The sequence below is a fragment of the Bison bison genome, unplaced genomic scaffold (assembly GCF_000754665.1).
Source record: "Bison bison bison isolate TAMUID 2011002044 unplaced genomic scaffold, Bison_UMD1.0 scf7180017864146, whole genome shotgun sequence".
In the NCBI taxonomy this organism is placed as follows: Eukaryota; Metazoa; Chordata; class Mammalia; order Artiodactyla; family Bovidae; genus Bison; species Bison bison.
In genome coordinates this window covers 10,225,211-10,244,704 of record NW_011494718.1, presented here as the reverse complement: position 1 = coordinate 10,244,704, position 19,494 = coordinate 10,225,211, and the positions used below count along the sequence as shown (strand labels likewise).

Below are 19,494 nucleotides of genomic sequence, written 5' to 3'. Positions count from 1 at the left end.
CCTCAGGTTCTTTGACCTAAAAACCAGGGAAATGATAGTGCCTGCCTCAGGCTGCCCTTGTCAAAATTAAAGCCTCTTACACAGAATGAAGTAAGTCAGGAAGATAAAAACAAATGTCATATATTAATCATATATATGGAACCTAAAAAATGGTACTGATGAGCCTACTTGCAGGGCGGGAATGGAGACCCAGACGTGGAGAATGGACTTGGACACGGCGGGGGAAGGAGTAGGGGCACGGACTGAGAGAGCAGCGCTGACATGTACACACTCCCATCTGTGAAACAGCTAGCTGCTGGGAAGCTGCTGCAGAACACGGGGAGCCCAGCCCGGCACTCTGTGATGACCTGGAGGGGTGGGATGGCAGGGCGAGGGAGGCTTCAGAGGGAGGGGACGCATGTATACTGGTCCATAGGCTGATATAGGCTGATTCGTGTTGTTGTACAGTAGAAACCAACACAACGTTATAAAGCAATTATCCTCCAATAATTTAAAAAAATTAAGTGATGGAATCCATATAAAGCACAGGGTGACGAGCAAATAATCAGCACGCTTTAATGCTACCTGGGATTGGTGTTAATCAGATATGGTAAGACACCTAAGACACAAACATGACTGCCATGAAGGGAGAGAAATTGGTTATAACATAGGTCCCTAGAAATTGGAGAAGGCAATGGCACCCCACTCCAGTACTCTTGCCTGGAAAACCCCATGGATGGAGGAGCCTGGTAGGCTGCAGTCCATGGGGTTGCGAAGAGTCCGACACAACTGAGCGACTTCACTTTCACTTCTCACTTTCATGCATTGGAGAAGGACATGGCAACCCACTCCAGTGTTCTTGCCTGGAGAATCCCAGGGACGGGGGAGCCTGGTGGGCTGCCGTCTCTGGGGTCGCACAGAGTCTGACATGACTGAAGTGACTTAGCTGCAGCAGAAATAGGAGGCATAGCATGCCACACAGGGGACCACAGTGAGAAGCCGTGTCAGTCAGAGGCAGAGAGAGGGCGAGGAAAACCTGGGAGGCGGTGACCGGTCTAGTCTCCGGATTGGTTGGTTGTATGCTCCCAGGCAAGTTGTTTGCTATTTCTAGAAGCTAGGTAGCCCTGGGAAGTGTAATTGACTCTGAGTTAGCAAGACCTCAAGATGTGAAAGCATTGAAAATACAGTATAAATAGATATGATTAGAAAACTTCCGTGGCAGACCAGTGGTTAAGATTCCACCTTCCAATGCAAGGAATGTGAGTTCAATCCGCTAAGACCCCACATGCCTCATGGCCAAAAAAACAGAACACGAACAACAGAAGCAATATTGTAACAAATGCAGTAAAGACTTTACAAATGGTCCACATTAAAAAATATATTTAAAATAATGCATTCATTAAGATCTCTCCTTCCATCATATCTTCACCAGTATCATTATCATTATTCCCTCACGGTTCCCTTTTAGCAGAGCAAACTGGTGGTTGTATATGGCTTCTGTGCTAACATTTTGGAACTTGATTAGTGGTGGTTTGATGTTCACTTAAGTTTAATGTGTAAAACCTAAAGAGTAACCTTTTTTCCCTTTGATAATGACCCAAGCATTATTCAAGAGTGGTGTCTAGACATGGATTTCTTAGTTTTTAAGAAAGTGGAGACATTGTAAAGGATCCTAAGAATACTAAAGGTACAAAAGAACCTAGAAAGAAAGGTGGCACATACTGTGATTTGGTCTATAGACGAGGTCCTGGGAGATAATGGTGCAGTCTGCATATACTGGCTCCATTTAAAGAAAAAAAGAGAGATCGTGTAGACATTCTTCATATTCAGTGATTAGAGAACAAAATGGAACAGAATCCTTGTGACACAGACCCTTTTTTTCCCTTTTATCAGCAAAAGGAAACACAAACTAAACCCCTGCTTAGGTCGAACTCACATCTATATATGACTACCGAAAAAACCATAGCTTTGACTAATGGACCTTTGTCAGCAAGTAATGTCTCTGCTTTTTAATATGCTCTCTAGGTCTGTCATAGCTTTTCTTTCAAGGAATGTCTTTTTATTTCATGGCTACAGTAACCATCCACAGTGATTTTGGAGCCCAAGACCATAAAGTTTCTCACTGTTTCCATTGTTTCCCCATCTATTTGCCATGAAGTGATGAGACCAGATGCCATGATCTTTGTTTTTTGAATATTGAGTTTTAAGCCAGCTTTCTCACTCTCCTCTTTTACCTTCATCAAGAGGTTCTTTAGTTCCTCTTCACTTTCCGCCATTAGGCTGGTATCATCTGCGTATTTGAGGTTATTGATATTTCTCCCAGCAATCTTGATTCCAGCTTGTGCTTTATCCAGCCCGGCATTTTACATGATGTACTCTGCATATAAGTTAAATAAGCAGGGTGATGATATACAGGACGTACTCCTTTCCCAATTTGGAACCAGTACATTGTTCCATGTCCAGTTCTAACTATTGCTTCTTGACAAGGATACAGGTTTTGTAGGAGGCAGGTAAGGTTGTCTGATATTCCCAGCTCTTGAAGGATTTTCCAGTTTGTTGTGATCTACACAGTGAAAGGCTTTAACATAGTCAATGAAGCAGAAGTAGATGTTTTTTTCTGGAATTCTCTTGATTTTTCTCTGACCCAGCAGATGTTGGCAATTTGATCTCTGGCTCCTCTGTCATTTGTAAAACCAACTTGCACATCTGGAAGTTCTCAGTTCACGTTCTGTTGAAGCCTAACTTAGAGTATTTTGAGCATTACTTTGCTAGCATGTGAGATGCGTACAGTTATGTGGTAGTTTGAACATTCTTTGAGATTGGAGTGAAAACTGACCTTTTCCAGTCCTGTGGCCTCTGCTGAGTTTTCCAAATTTGCTGGCATGTTGAGTGCAGCACTTTCACAGCATCATCTTTTAGGATTTGAAATAGCTCAGCTGGAATTCCATCACCTCCACTAGCTTTGTTTGTAGTGATGCTTCCTCAGATCCACTTGACTTCGTACTCCAAGATGTCTGTCTGTAGGTGAGTGGTCACACCATCATGGTTATCCAGGTCATTAATATCTTTTTTGTATAGATGTTCTGTGTATTCTTCTTAATATCTTCTGCTTCTGTTAGGTCCATACCGTTTCTGTCCTTTATTGTGCCCATCTTTGCATGAAATGTTCCCTTGGTATCTCTCATTTTTGAAGAGATCTCTAGTCTTTCCCATTCTATTGTTTTCCTCTTATCTTTGCATCGTGCATTTAGGAAGGCTTTCTTATCTCTCCTTGCTGTTCTTTGGAACTCTGCATTCAGATGGGTATGTCTTTCCTTTTCTCCTTTGCCTTTCACTTCTTTTCTCAGCTGTTTGTAAGCCCTCCTCAGACAACCATTTTGCATTTCTTTTTCTTGGGGATGGTTTCGATCACTGCCTGCTGTACAATGTTGTGAACCTCTGTACATAGTTCTTCAAGCTCTCTATCAGGTCTAATCCCTTGAATCTGTTTGTCACTTCCACTTCCATAAAGAAGGCTGAGCGCCGAAGAATTGATGCTTTTGAACTGTGGTGTTGGAGAAGACTCTTGAGAGTCCCCTGGACTGCAAGGAAATGAAACCAATCAATCCTGAATATTCATTGGAAGGACTGATCCTGAAACTGAAACTCCCATACTTTGGCCATCTGATGCAAAGAGCCAACTCATTGCAAAGACTCTGATGCTGAGAAAGATTGAAGGCAGGAGGAGAAGGGGACGACAGAGGACGAGATGGTTAGATGGCAATACCTACTCAATCACCTGAGTTAGAGCAAGCTCTGGGAGATGGTGAAGGGCAGGGAAGCCTGGCGTGCTGCAGTCCGTGGGGTCACAAAGGGTCGGATGTGACTGAGCAACTGATCAAACAAACAAGCCCCTGCAGTGACAGCAAACATGGAGTGGTATAGTCTCAAGAAAGAACGAAATACCTTTCAGCCTTGGCAGAGATTATATGTCCCTGACTCGACCGAATACATAGACAGGTGACCTCTTGGTATCTCTTTTTAAGGATCGTCTGCCTCTGTTACCATTTATATTTTCTTGAAGTCTATTAAGTGCCAAAGAAAGTTTTACTTCTCACTTTCTTGTCACAGAGAAAGGAAACACATTAAGGAAAAAAAAGAAAAACAGCTTTAGATATTTTGAGAAAAGAGGGATTGCCTCACAGTAGAGATCAGACTTGATATCAGGAAAATTTGAAGTATAGTAGAGAGACAGATTGAGATCCTGGGCCCCTAACCTTGCCCACATTGGTTAGTGAATAGCTTGGTAGACATCAGAGAGTTGGTAAAAGGTCAGTGCCTGCCCCTCCCATCCTAGGTTGGTCTCCAAAAGGAAAAAACTGGAAACCGAGGTTATATCCATCAGAACCATGACTTAATCCACAGAGTCCCCAGCTGTCAGGGAAAAAAGCAGATGTAGTGAATAGTTCTTCTTGCATAGCTCGAATACCTTTCCACTCACATAGTATAGAAAAATCAAAAAGCACAGATAAACAAACCAAAAAAAAAAAAAAAGATCAGCATTTGTTTTCATTTGAGGGCATAATTTTCCAAAGGTTTCTTCTGTGTTAAATATATGGATTTTCCCTCCAATATTGGATTATATTGTGTTTAGTTCTTTAGCTGTTTTTTTTTTTTTATTAAGTAGTACATTTCTATCACCACCGTATGTCAATAATTGTACTTCTGAAATACCATTTTTAGTGGTTGCTGAATATACAGATATCCAACATGACTCTTCCAGTTCACTACTGTTGGACATTTAGCATGTTTATAAATGTGTCTTACCTTACAGATAGTGCTGTGATGAACATCCAAGTAGGTAAATCCTTGTACCTTTCTTATCATGCCTTTAAAATATATTCCTTAAAGAATAATTTCTAGTTCAGTGGATAGGCATGTTTTTAAAGGATTTTAGTATAACTGCCAAGTTGGCCTCCAGGAAAATCTTCTGGTGAGAGAGCACTCTTATCAGTTTGCCCAGCACTCTGTCATTCTATCCGTTCTTCAGGGTTTTACCTTACCCTTTGGTACTGGTGTCCCCTTGGTCATGGTCAACTATCTTTGCCATTAAAGATTTAAAGATGATAACAGACTTTTGTAACCTTCATGGTTCTGCTTCATAGAAATGGCTCTGGTTACCTTTTTTTTTTTTTCCAGAATACATTCCTAGTTTTCAAAACCAATGAGACATAAGTCAACTATCAAGCAATAACCAGAAACAAACCCCACATATATTTGTAAAATAAGGAATGTGCTTGTATAAATAACAAGTTTCTATTATATAGCCCAGGAAACTATATTCAATACCTTGTAATAACCTATGATGGAAAAGAATCTGAAAAAGAGTATATCTAATTGAGTTACTTTGCTGTACACCAGAAGCTAATGCAACATTGTAAATCAACCTTACTTTAGCTTTTTAAAATGTGCTTCTAAATAACATATGGATTAAAAAAGAGATCTATTGAAAACTAGAACGTGTTTCATATTGAATAATCATGAAAATACTATATACCAAAACTCACGGATTGCTACCAAAATGTAACTAAAAGGAACACTGACAGCTTTAAGAAAAGACTAAGCAATGAACATTAATGAGCTAGAAAGAATCTAGCTCAAGGAGTTAGCAAAAATGAATGAATCAATAAATAAATGAGTAAATGAATGGAATCCTTGAGGTCAGTACTCCTTATGCATCTTATTACACCTTCTTATTTACAAAACAGTGCTTAACAAATAACGTGGGACTTGATGAACATCAGCTCAGATTTGTTCAATCTGAAAGTCCGTGATTCTGAAAAGATGGTTTTTCCAAACTCTCAAGGGTAGAGTATTCCCAGTCTGATTGATCTGCCAAGATAATCCACCCACGTGTCATTTAACTTCTTGGAGCAGTAGATTCTGACTTGGGGAATGAAAGATACCTAAAGAGTGGTGGATTTATTTGGTCTAGTTGAGACTGCCACAGTGTCCGCTTAGGTTAGCACTTTCTCGTCTCTGGGCATACGGAGAAGCATTCTGTTTATTCTACTAAAAATGTGTTGGAGGTGAAGGTTAAAGATGAGTGCCTTTGTGCCACTGTTATTAAGCATATAGCTTTCAATCATTAGAAGCCAAGAACAGGGCCTGGTCCTCTTCCTTCTACATAAGCAAATGTCTATTGCAATTAAAGAAAGTTTTGCATGTGTAAGGGACAGAGGATTGGGCTCTGGGGACCCATTTTACTCAAGGAAAAAGAAGTGACTTTAATTTCATTAATGGTTTCCAGGATGATTGTGCTACAACTTTAATTCTCCATTAAATATTCATGCCGACGGGCGCTTCCTTTCCTGCCTTTAGTATCATTCAGCTCAAGCTGACACTAACCTGTTTTCTATTTCATAACTGAATCACAGGGCTTTTTCAGGAGAAGTCAGCAAAGCAATGCCACCTACTCCTGTCCTCGTCAAAAGAACTGTTTGATTGATCGAACCAGTAGAAACCGCTGCCAGCACTGTCGATTACAGAAATGCCTTGCCGTGGGGATGTCTCGAGATGGTGAGCTCTCGCAGCCTATGTTGCATAATAGCACAGGGTTGTGAAAGTACCTTCTGAAGCCTGGACCCAAGTCTGCCAGAATATGTCCCCTCTGTCCCTCACCACCCCCTCCAGTCTTCCCTCCTCTGGCATCCCTGTGGGTATCACAGCAGTTACTTTCTCGTCCATAAACCATCCAGTCAGCTCACTGGCTGATGCAGGGCAGGATGGGGGGCATGGAGAAGAAATGTCTATGTGGTCAGAACACCTTCAGATTTTTGATGTTTAAGTCATTGCAGGTGGATGAATTGATGGGAGGTAAGGTGTCACCTGAGGGTCTGAAAAAGGATACCTTCTAGAAGCATTTTTTTTTTTTTCTCATAGAAAACACAAGGCAGAGCTAATTGTTATGTGCTTTATACTAGTCAGCTTATTGGCAGTTGGGACGCATTAGCTGTTATTGCTAACTGGATCCAAAGTCAAATATTTGTATATCCAGTATGTGTGGAAATAGTGCAAAGCAGGCCTCAATGACAAATGTTCTTTTCATTAAAACAAGCTATTTTAACAGTTGCAAAACAGTTTAGGATCTTCCTGGAAAATTGTCTTCAGTGCACTAAATAATCAACACCAGATTTCAAGACTATTCTTATATAAGAAAATTGGGCTGATAGCACAGTAGATACAGTTTAAGGACTTTTCTGAATATACTGGCTGGTTGGCTACCATGAGAGATCCCTCTGAAGGAAACATCACTTCCAGTGGAGTTTCAGACCCTGGAAAAATAAGGGTCTGAAAAACCTTTCAGGCTGCTAGACAGGTGTTCTGAGTGTCTGCTTTCCCTAGAATCAGAAGTTCTCAGGCCTGTGGACCTACCCAGGCACAAGTTGTACACAGGATTGCCTCTTAGAATTTGTAGAAGCAAAGGGAAGTTTTGTGGATCAGAAGATGCAAGTCATAAAACTTACACCATATCCTCTGAAATTCCTGTGATATGCAACTCTACAGATTTCAACTTCCAGTGGCCCTGAACTCACACAACTAGGTTTATCTCTTATGAGTCTGTAAGTTAAAAAATCACAGTTGGGTGTGCATTTTCTCAAAACCTAATCCAGGGAATTCCCTGGTGGTCCAGTGGTAAGGACTTCATGCTTCCACTACAAGGGCCATGGGTTTGATCCCCGGTCAGGGAACTCAGATCCCACAAGCTGTGTGCTGTGGCCAAAAAACAAAAAACAAAAACCTGATCCATTTATTTCACTTAGGGGATAGTGTGATTACTGTTTTTAACATTAAGAAAAGAGAACACAATTCAGAGTCATGGCAGAACCAGTTTCCCCCTATTAATTAGAGGTATTAATCCCTTTGGGGATTCTAGACTATTCTTTTCAAAAAGAATTAACTACCTTCAGTATGCCTTGTGAAGATTTTGTATATAAGTGACAGCTCATGTTATTGTGGGCTTGGAGTGAATTTGGGGGCTTATACAATTTTAGACAGGGCCTCCCTGGTGGCTTAGCAGCAAAGCATCCACCTGCCAATGCAGGAGACGTGATTCAACCCCTGGTTCCAGAGGATCCCTTGGAGGAGGAAATGGCAACCCACTCCAGTATTCTTGCCTGGGAAATCTCATGTACAGAGGAGGCTGGCAGGCTATAGTCCACGGGGTCGCAAAAGAGTCAGACGTGACTTAGCGACTAAACGACGACAGTTTTAGGCCTGAAATTCATAGCCCACATCAGCCTGACTGCTATCTAACATGTCCCACCCAATTTGTCACCTGAGCCATGGATACTGGAAGTTGCCCAGAATCCTGCTCACTTGTTTCCTCTAGGCAAAAGGAAACCACATCCTCCTTAGCAGGAAAAGGATCCCACAAGTTGGGCTGGGCACTGATTCCCAACTTCACTTCCATCTACCCTGCCTCTTGCCCCAAGACTCACAGAATTTTGTTGATGGTCAAATGTGTGAATTCATCTACCCAGTCGGGTGTAAATTTAACCATAATCAGGAGATCTTAGTCCCTCCGCCAGAGGCTTTATCTATACCTACTTAAGCTGAGAAATAAATGGGTTAGTGGGGGAGTTCAGACCAGGAAATCACAGGTTTTTTTTTTTCTCAGTTATCTCGATGTTTCAAGAGAAATCATTTGAAATGCTAAGTGAACTGGAAAGTTACTCCAGTCACTGTTCCACTTTAAACGTGGGGACACATGGCACAGAGAAGGGCTGCGAACACAAATTCTCCTGGCAGGGATCTTCCCCAGAGCTGCAGTTGCTGCTGCTGCTAAGTCGCTCAGTCGTGTCTGACTCTGTGCGACCCCATAGACGGCAGCCCACCAGGCTCCCCTGTCCCTGGGATTCTCCAGGCAAGAACACTGGAGTGGGTTGCCATTTCCTTCTCCAATGCATGAAAGTAAAAAGTGAAAGGGAAGTCGCTCAGTCGTGTCTGACTCTTAGCAACCCCATGGACTGCAGCGTACCAGGCCCCTCTGTCCATGCCTACCACTTCCAAAATCCTAATATTCTTTTTCACTTGAGGCTCAATGAGAACAGCAGAATGTATCCTTTTAAGATGGGTCCAAGGGTTTCAAAGGGGCCACATGACCCAGGAGCAGGCGAGGGGTACACTCAGAGGTGTAACCCAGGGAATTGCAAATGCTTCATGTAGTCTGTTGAGCTTGCTCCGGGAAGCCCCAGATTTGGCTATTTGATCAGAAAGAAACTCATCTAAGTGTACGGATTAGTGAAATGAACGCATGTGGAGATTTGACTGCTTGTGCCCTGATGTAGACCGGTGAGTTTGTGCATCCCTGTGCTCGAGTCTGAACACTAAGAAAAGAAGTGTCTAGACCAACTGCCTGGGTCGAGAGGGAACAAACCCATCAAACCGCAGTCCAGTAGCTCCCACTGAGCATAGGGTTATGTGACAGCATGAAAACCAAGCTGATCATTGCTCTAGGTCTCTTCTACCAGCCCTGCGTCTGTTTCTGAAACTTAGCTCCTCCAGGATGTATCTTTGCTGTCAGGGATGTGGAGCAAGCCTATGTGAGGTAGGACCGTTTTCACCTCTGGATCATGTCCTTATTTGGTGGTTATGTGGTTTTTGATTAAAATTATCTGCAACTTCAAAGGAAGTCCTAAAGCATACCAGAGAGGATCATGGAGAAAAACATATTGTATATGGTGTGGCTTGGCTTTTTTCTTCCAGCTGTAAAATTTGGCCGCATGTCGAAAAAGCAGAGAGACAGCTTGTATGCAGAAGTACAGAAGCACCGGATGCAGCAGCAGCAGCGAGACCACCAACAGCAGCCTGGAGAGGCCGAGCCGCTGACTCCCACCTATAACATCTCGGCCAACGGGCTCACGGAGCTTCACGATGACCTCAGCAACTACATCGACGGGCACACCCCCGAGGGCAGCAAGGCAGACTCTGCCGTCAGCAGCTTCTACCTGGACATACAGCCTTCCCCGGACCAGTCAGGTCTTGATATCAATGGAATCAAACCAGAACCCATATGTGACTACACACCAGCATCAGGCTTCTTCCCCTACTGCTCTTTCACCAATGGAGAGACTTCCCCAACTGTGTCCATGGCAGAACTAGGTAATGGCTTCTGTGTTTCCATTGGGATGTACTACTGATGCCTTTGAAGGAAATGGGATATGTCTGACTTTCCTCTAAGTTATGATATTAAAATGATGCGTCTAGGGACTTCCCTGGTTGTCCAGTGGTTAAGACTGCGCTTCCAATGCTTGGTCAGGGAACTAAGATCCCACATGCCCCACAGAAAAAAAAAAAAAAACATGCATTTAGAAGGGCAATTCTGGAGAAGGCGATGGCACCCCCCTCCAGTACTCTTGCCTAGAAAATCCCATGGATGGAGGAACCTGGTAGGCTGCAGTCCATAGGGTCGCTGAGGGTCGGACAGAACTGAGCGACTTCACTTTCACTTTTCCCTTTCATGCATTGGAGAAGGAAATGGCAACCCACTCCAGTGTTCTTGCCTGGAGAATCCCAGGGACGGGGGAGCCTGGTGGGCTGCCGTCTATGGGGTCGCACAGAATCAGACATGACTGAAGCAACTTAGCAGCAGCAGCAGCAGAAGGGCAAGTCACCTTTACCATTGGGAAAGTGAAAGTGATAGTTGCTCAGTCATGTCCAACTCTTTGTGACCGCATGGACCATAGCCCTCCAGGCTCCTTTGCCCGTGGAAGTACCCAGGTAAGAACACTGGAGTGGGTAGCCATTCCCTTCCCCAGGGGATCTTCCTAACCCAGGGATCAAACCCAGGTCTTCTGCATTGCAGGAGGATTCTGTACCATCTGAGCCAGCAGGGTAGTCTCCCTTGGAAGCACTTCATAATTCTACCTTTCCCCTTGCTTTTGTCTATCCACTGTCTCCCATCACATGTCCAAGAAACTGACTGACCTCTCAGCTTCAGAGCTGAGACAACATGAACTTAAAGCAGTCTTAAATTCCATAGAAAACTATAAGCTCAGGGAATGGCCCCACCAACTCCTTTGCTTTCATTATATTCTAAGTATTGATTTGTACTGAAAGTTATAAAAATGGCAACCCACCAACTTAACCTGGCCAATAGACATGGTTTTTTAACCAGTGCAGAGCTTTTCAATTTTTGAATTAGTTGCTAAAAATCTAAACCTGGAGGATTCCATCTGAAAGTTCAGATTTTCAGTTTCTTGTGGGAGGGGAGAAAAATGATCTGATTACACTGGGTCAGTATTTGTACATGTCAACAACCAACTGGTACCAGTCAAGGCCTCCCACCTTTCCATGGGTCCATCCCACTCGGCATTTATATCACTTCCCAGTCCCTGTATGCATCTCACCTTTGCAACTGTGATGTAGTCTATAAACAGTAAAGGGAAATTGGCTTCTTTACTTTCCAAAATTTTGGTGATGGATGTTAATGACAAAACTGATGTATTCCATAGAAGACTCACCATGCAAAAAAAAAAAAAAAAAAAAACTGTCATTTCCTCATTCCTGTGACATTGGTGCTTCTTGGGAGATGTGACCTAGAAATGTTAGCACAGACAATAGAAAGCTTTTCATTTCAAGGGAGTCGTGTTATAACATCCTCTGTTATATTTAATCGATTTTTAAGTACAGCACTATTATTAGAGAAACTTTGATAAGGACCTTTGCTGTTTGCGAAATTGATCTGTTTCACCCAGTGGTTCCTCATACAAGGTTATAATCCTCTGGGATATTTCAATTAGTTGCTGTGGGGGTGACTAAGTGAAGACCAGGAGAGAAGGAAGACTGAACATGGAAAAGAACCAGCAGGTTCTGACTTGAGCACAGATGTCCTTGGTTCACAGAAGTAATGGTTGTGTTCTTTAGATGGTTTCCTCTACCTCTGTACCCCACAAAACAGTTTTTAAGTGAAATTTATATTTCCAGTAAAATCTTTCTCCAAATATAACAAATTGAATGTTCTTTACGGTTTTTACACAAGCACCTTTTTATGGGTCTAAATTTAAATCCTCAAGAGCAGGGACATTTTAAGCCTGGTCTTTAACCACTGCACAGCATTAAAGGTGTAGCACAGCTCTTTTGATTAACAGAGAAACCTCTGAACTAGAAGCCAAGCTGAGCAGAGGTAGGTTTGATTTTTTTTTTTTTTTCTTGAACTAGAACAAAAACCTTCCGTTTTTGTCATGAGATCTTGGTTGGCTGAACCTTAAGCAGAGCTGTAATGAAAGTAAAATTTTCAGAAATGAATAAGGATTTGATTGAAAGCTGACATGATATCATGAAAGATGACCTGACTCACTTTAGGTGTGCTTCCACTTGATGAGAAATTCGAGTGAATCTCTCCTGTTTGCTTGTCGGATGTTCAACCCGGAGGTAACCCACACAGCTTGGCCTGTGTGTGGCTCCTGAATGTGGCACTTGGGCTGAAAGTGCACTCAGCCTCCCCAGCCCCTCTTCCCTGACCAAGCTCTTTCCTCTTCCATAGCTGTCACCTCCAGTGAGCCTGGGAGCCCTGTGCTTTCCTCCATTCTCCACTTTCTCCTAAACTAGGGATTGTTCACATGTATTGTGGCATTTCCCACAATGAATAAAATTAAGTCATCATCAGGATTTTCTGCAAACCCAAAACTAAACAAGAATTTAACTGGAAAAAGGATGTAATGGGGTTCTGACTTTCTGTCCCATTTACATGTGTAAAATTGTTTGAGGGGTTAAGAGTGGCTTAAAAGTGGTCAAAGACTTTGCTAATGCTCTCCAAAATAAAGCTCTCCAAAAATTCCCTGACATTTCCTTTAGGGTTTAAGTCCTTGCTCTTTCTTTAACTAAAAACTTCATTTTAGGCTAAAAGTTGTCATTAGATTTGAAACAAATGAAACCACTTGTGCAATTGGAAAAAATTGTAAATTAACATATCCTAAGATCAATTCTTTCCGTAATAGTATCTACAGTCCATTACTTTTAGTGAAATATATCTGACTTTCTGGCTGTGAAATTTTGCCCTTTATGTATTGGGTGGGCCAAAAAGTTTGTTGGGGTTTTTCTGTAACGTCTTATGGAAAAGCCCAAACAAACTTTTTGGCCCACCCAATACACTTAGTACCTGAGTTACATACTCCAGATAAACAATCTATGTTCATTTTTTTAAAAAGTTGACTCGGGAATTCACTGGCGTGCCAGCGGTTAGGACATGGTGCTTTCACTGCCGTGGGTCCTTGGTTCCATCCCTGGTTAGAGGATCTAGTTTCAAGTTTCATTTAGGTGATCCTGGCTCTGTTTTCACACAAACAGATCTGGCTAGGGAACCAAGATCCAGCAAGCCAAGTGGTGTAGTAAAAAAAAGAAAGAAAAAGAAATAAAAAATAAAACAGCTAATTGCAGTTATTACTATGATTACTAAAGCCTTCTATGAGAGACAGCTGGGCAAAGCATGAGACAAGAAGTCAGCTTATGTGAGTGATTCTAGCTTTGCTGTAGGTTGTACAACCTAGTATAAGTCACGTTATCTCTGTAAGCTGCAATCTCCCTACCCATGGAATGTAAAGATTCAGAGCATGGATTCTGGAGCTTTTGTATATGTTTGAATCACTGTCCGCTTGCCAGCTATGACACCTTGAAAGTCACTTAACCTCACTGTGGCTTGGTTTTTTCATCTGTAAAATGGGGATAATTAGTACAATTGTCATTAGTATCTTTCTCCCTAGATTTGTTGTCATAAAGACTAAGGATAAAATGTGTGTGTGTGTGTGTGTGTGTATGACTGTGTACATGTATATGTATGTGTGTGTGTATATGTGCACATAGCACATAGTAAACTCTACCTCAGTGTCATCTTTCATCATCATTGTTAATGTTATTACCTACAAAGTGAGGAGGATTTGGACCAGATAATATCTAAAGTTCCATCCCACTATGAAAATCTGTGACTTAGAAGACAGGATTTTCTATCTGAAGTATCTAGACCTTGGCTCTACTGATGTACAGTCATGGTTGAGGAAGTGAACTGATTTGCTTGTCACAAAATGAGTTACCCAACTGAGCTCAGACCAGAAAAGAGGTCTCCTAACTCTTAGTTCCACGGAGAAGGCAATGGCACCCCACTCTCCAGTACTTTTGCCTGGAAAATCCCATGGACAGAGGAGCCTGGTAGGCTGCAGTCCATGGGGTCGCTAGGAGTCGGACATGACTGAGCGCCTTCCCTTTCACTTTTCACTTTCATGCATTGGAGAAGGAAATGGCAACCCACTCCAGTGTTCTTGCCTGGAGAATCCCAGGGACGGGGGAGCCTGGTGGGCTGCCGTCTATGGGGTCGCACAGAGTCGGACACGACTAACGCGACTTAGCAGCAGCAGCAGCAGTAGCAGCAACTCTTAGTTCCAAGGTATTTCACTATACCAGACTGTTTGTCTGAAAGACTGCACTAACTCCTTAGCTTTTACTCCATCTGAGAATTTTCTTCTTTGCTGAAATGGAGACTTAAAAATAGGAAAGTGTCTAAAATCTTACACTTGCCAAATCAAGTATGAATTTCGATCAAAGGCAGCTGGTGAGAATGCAGCCACTGCCCTCTACTGGTCATGGAACATTGCGTCATTTGTTATTGCTTCTAAAAGCTGGACTCAAACAGGTAGGGGCGACAATTTTTAGGATGAAATGAAACAGGAAGATGCTTGACCATGTTAACTAGAGAAAAGCAGGATCTGGAAGATAATACCGAGAGCCTCTTCCCATTTTTCCCCTTCCAGGATTCTCCCAGCTTCCCTGTGAACCCTTCATCTACATCATTTTTCCCCCCTATTTATAAAAATTGGTTTACTGTTTACACATTTATTTTCTTGTTTATGCTTCCCCATTATTTTTGTCTTTACTCCCCACTTCTCTTCACAAGCATCACTGATTCTAAGACAAATAATTTGCTGGTTTCTCCGTCTTTCCCCTCTCAGTTTCTGTCTCTTTCCTGTATTTTTTCCTTGCATCTGTGTTTTATTGTTTATGATGTTTACTTATGTTGTTTTCATGTCTGTGTGTTGCCAAGTAGGGTTGTTGAGTTTACTGTGTTTCAGTTTCTCTAAGGAGATTCTAGTTTCAAGCTTCATTTACGTGATCCTGGCTCTGTTTTCACACAAACAAGTCCGATTCTGTTTGAGAAAGGCAGTAACAAATTTCTAAATAAATAGTCTTATTAGTTCCTAAGTTTGCGCTCGGCACCATTGTTCTAAATAACTTTCTTATTCTATATTCAAGATGCAAGGAGGGGATCACTCTGGGGTATGATTTTGTATTCTTGGAATCGTATCAATTTTTCTTTAGAATACTTCTTTTTATAGCCACACCCACAGCTTGCAGGATCTTAGTTCCCCAGCCGGGGATTGAATCCACACCTGCGGCAGTGGAAGCCTGGAATCCTAACCACTGGACCACCGGGGGATTTCCTTAAAATACGTCTTTAATTGTCCTTCCCTTCCGTAACAGTTATTAGCAACGTATTTCAAGCTGTTAGTCCCTTACGTCTGGATTTCAGCAGCCTTCTAATTGGTCCTCCAGGCTCTCCATCCTTCAGTCCCCCGGTGGCAGAACTACATGTTCTGTTTCCCAGTACAATGTTCTTTATGTGAGCTCCCCCTTGAGAATCCCACTGACTCCTCTTGTCAGTCAAGTCCATACTCTCAGTCTCCACATTCAGATCCTTCAGGATTTGGACTCTTACCTACCAATATTCCTGTTTTGAATCATCATTCTATCACATCTTCCTATCTCCTACAAATGCCATATTTGTTCTTTCAATTACCATCCCTCGAATGTGGAACTGGCCCACTGCCTCACACCACTGGCCTCTGCCTACCAAACCCTCCCCATTCTTCAGGATCCAGTCCAAATGTTCCTCTTCTGACGAGAAGCATCGCCTAATTTTCCTCATCTCTCCCTTCCCTGATAGCACCTACTACCTTTGTTTTTCTTTCTCTTCTGATATAATTCAACCTCACGCTTTATTGTCTAATGTCTTGAATTGTCCTTTCCGCATGTCTGTACATGTTCACCAGATTATAAGTTCCTTGAGAAACTTGTTTGGCTTCTATTTCTTTAATATCTCCAAAATCCTTACACTTCAGTATGAGAACAAATGTTTTATGTAACAGATGCTGTGTTATCCTCTCTATTTTGAGTGCTCAACTCATTTAATTCTCACAGAAGCTCTATGAAATAGGTACTATTTTTCTCATTTTACATATCAGGAGACTGAAGCACAGAGAGGTTAAGTAACTTACCTAAAATCACAGAACTACTAAATAGCAGAGCTGAGATTCCAACCTAGTCAATCTGGCTGCAAAGTCCAGCTCTTAACCACCACACTATATATATAACGACTGGGTAGGCTTTCAGCAATGCTTGTTCTGAATTTTGCAGGAAAAACAAATACCACACATAATTGTTGTCATACAAAATACCATTTCCCAATTTTTCAAGAGTAATCCCTCCCCATAAATGTATGTGGCAGATGTGTCTTCATAAAAATGCCAAGTAGAGATTGTGTCAGTCATTTTTCACAACTTTTCTAGGTCGATATTTGCTTACTCCCAGACACTAGTGTAAAGGCACAGAAGGTCAAGATTAGCAGGGTCTTTGAAGGCATGCCGTCTTATTGTTAGATGTTGGCTTTGCCTGTCCTTCTTCCTGCTCTAAAACACAGAATCGTTCCAGATTACTTACTTAAATATGTCAAGATAATTAAACCTGGTTCAGCCTGTTGCTTTATACTTGTTACATTTTAAATTGAATAATTGAGTAGGGAAAACACTGGTTATCCAAAGAAGAATGGCTTTTCATGTCGTGATCTCCTGTTTTTCTCCTTAGAACACCTTGCACAGAATATATCTAAATCACATCTGGAAACTTGCCAATACTTGAGAGAAGAGCTCCAGCAGATAACGTGGCAGACCTTTCTGCAGGAGGAGATTGAGAATTATCAAAACAAGGTAGACTCTGAACAGTTTTACCTAAGATTGAGGCAACGCTGGGAAATGTAAAAGATTTGAATACAAACAGACCAAAAAATGAATGTCTTTCATCAGATACCAGATTTCTATTTAATAATCTTTCTTCCAGAGCTGATTATGTTCCTGGGGCTTTGTCACCTTACTGAAATGTCACTATGCAAAATTTCAGAAATAGCACAGAGATTCTGTTGTTCTGATAACTGTACATGTTTGTCCCATCATTTATCTACAGGGGGCTAGATTAAGCTGCTTCCAAAAGCCTCAATGAGTTGGGAGTTTTCCCGATATCACAATGGGAGATTTCACGGTCTGGAAGTCGATGTAAAATAATCTTAGCCTCATGGTTTCAGAGGTTAAAAAGAAGGAGTTTAGAGAATATGTGTTTAAAAAAAAAAAGATCTGGAAGCTATGATCCTAACTCTAGTCTGAATCTAGCAATATGAGACTGAGAAGTAGTGCAGCTGCTACTCATTTTTTTTCTATAAAACACACTGCTCAACAGATTACTCAAATGGGAAGGCAGGGCTGGAGAAGGGGGACACTTAATTATCCATTCTGCCCTTAGGAAAAGAAAATGCTTCAATTTCCCCTCCAAATCATGGAAATGCTGGTTTAGGAAGTGCCGTGGAGATTATTTAGGTTAATCCTCTTCATTTAACGTACAAGGAAACTAACATCCCTTAGCTTACGGCTGGAGGTTGAAAACATCAGGACTAGACCATGAGCCCTGGCTCCTGATTGAGTATTTCTCCCACCCCCTTATATTGGTGGAAACAGCCTTAAACTACGATTGGGAAAGTAAGTGAGCAGCAAGACGGACCCAGGTTAGCCTGTAACTAAACTGGAGAGTGGCTGTATAAAAAGGCATTAAGCACGACAGGTTGGGAAATAGCAGCACATCACCTTGCTTGCCTTTGAGGTAGCACCAGCAGCCACAGTTACAATGGGAAGCAGGAAAGCATTAAACAGCCACAGGGTGTGCAAAACAGGATTCAGAGCCAGAAATGCGGGGGTTTAAATCCCAGCTCCAGTACCCCCTAGCTGTGAAACCTCTTTGAGTGTTTGTGTTCATTTATGGCAAATGAGAAAACGTTCTTGTGAAAGTGAAATGAGACAAGGATGTCAGAAAACACCCAGCTCATAGCAGGCGCACAGGAAATGTAACTGACTCCCCTTTCTTCTCTTCCTCAAGTAAAGTGGTATGAAATTCCCCAAGGCCAGGTAATTGCTTAAAAGGAGATTCTACTTTCCCGCTCTCTGTGGCCCAGGGTTAAAGCAGCGGCATGCGTGACTTTCCTCACATGGGCTTTCATCTTCCGCTGCCTTTATGACCATAACATCTCCCCCCTGCCCTTTGCTAACAACATGGCAAGAGAGAAATTGAAGAAGATGAGAAAGAACTTGGGAGCAATCATTGTAACCCAAGTAACTGGCCAACTGTTTATTCTTAAATCCTCTAGCTTTTGGGAATCTATTTCCAAAGAAGGATTGTACACAATAGGAAAACTTAAAACAGCTGAGTCAAAGATATGGGTAACCGTGGATGTTAATGTATTTCCCTCTTCAACAGCAGCGGGAGGTGATGTGGCAATTGTGTGCCATCAAAATTACAGAAGCTATACAGTATGTGGTGGAGTTTGCCAAACGCATTGATGGATTTATGGAACTATGTCAAAACGATCAAATTGTGCTTCTCAAAGCAGGTATGTGCTTTGCAAGTGAATTTTGAGATCTCTTCCTAACCTGCTTTCACCAGCTTATTAAAGAAATGCTTGGTAAGGAAGGTGTCGGGAACAGTTTTTCTCCAAATGATAATAGCTCAGGTTTCACTTGCAGAAACTAAGGAATTTTTTTTTTTAATGTTTGAGTTATTTGAAGGAAACATTCCCTCCATTTTGCTTCTTCTCTCTGTGAAAAGATTAATTTGAAAGACACACTGCATTCCCCAGTCCTAACCATCACTTGTGTTTTGTTTCTGTGCCCCAGGTCCTCAGGATGTTTTGATAAGTTGTTAGGAAGATGGCTGTTTATGGAATTCAGAGAGATAGCCCTGGCTTTTTGTTTGTTTGTTTTAATAACAGGACTCTATGTGTTTCTGGGCTTCCCAGGTGGCTCAGTGATAAAGAATCTGCATGTCAGTGTAGGAGACCCAGTAGTCGCTGGTTCCATTCCTGGGTCAGGAAGATCCCCTGAAGTATGAAAATGACAACCTGTTCCAGTAGTCTTGCCTGAAACATTCCATGGACAGAGGAGCCTGGAGGGCTGCAGTCCATGGGGTTGCAAAGAGTCAGACACAACTGAGCACGCACGCACACATGTGTTTCTAGCAACTCCAAGACTGTATTTTTGCAGGACACAATTTCTCTTAAGTAATACAGGCTTTAGCTTAGGCAGAAGTCTTTAATTACCCTAGTGAACTCTGCCCTTTTAAATAAAGAGATAAGTTTCCTCAGTGTGTATGCCCAGCAGTGGGATTGCTGGA

The 19,494-nt window shown here is 42.0% G+C and overlaps 1 protein-coding gene across 2 annotated transcripts in view; it reads left to right on the top strand.

Moving 5' to 3' along the window:
* The window catches only part of RORA (RAR-related orphan receptor A), a 111,051-nt gene that overhangs the window by 75,485 nt on the left and 16,072 nt on the right, over positions 1-19,494 (top strand). For both annotated transcript variants that reach the window (XR_825345.1, XM_010840780.1), the window contains exons 3-6: positions 6,396-6,537; positions 9,727-10,122; positions 16,870-16,991; positions 18,583-18,715. Coding sequence is in view for 1 of the 2 variants with exons in the window: in XM_010840780.1 (XP_010839082.1) it covers positions 6,396-6,537; positions 9,727-10,122; positions 16,870-16,991; positions 18,583-18,715 (793 nt within the window). In the remaining variant the exon portion in view is untranslated. The remainder of the gene's footprint in view (positions 1-6,395; positions 6,538-9,726; positions 10,123-16,869; positions 16,992-18,582; positions 18,716-19,494) is intronic.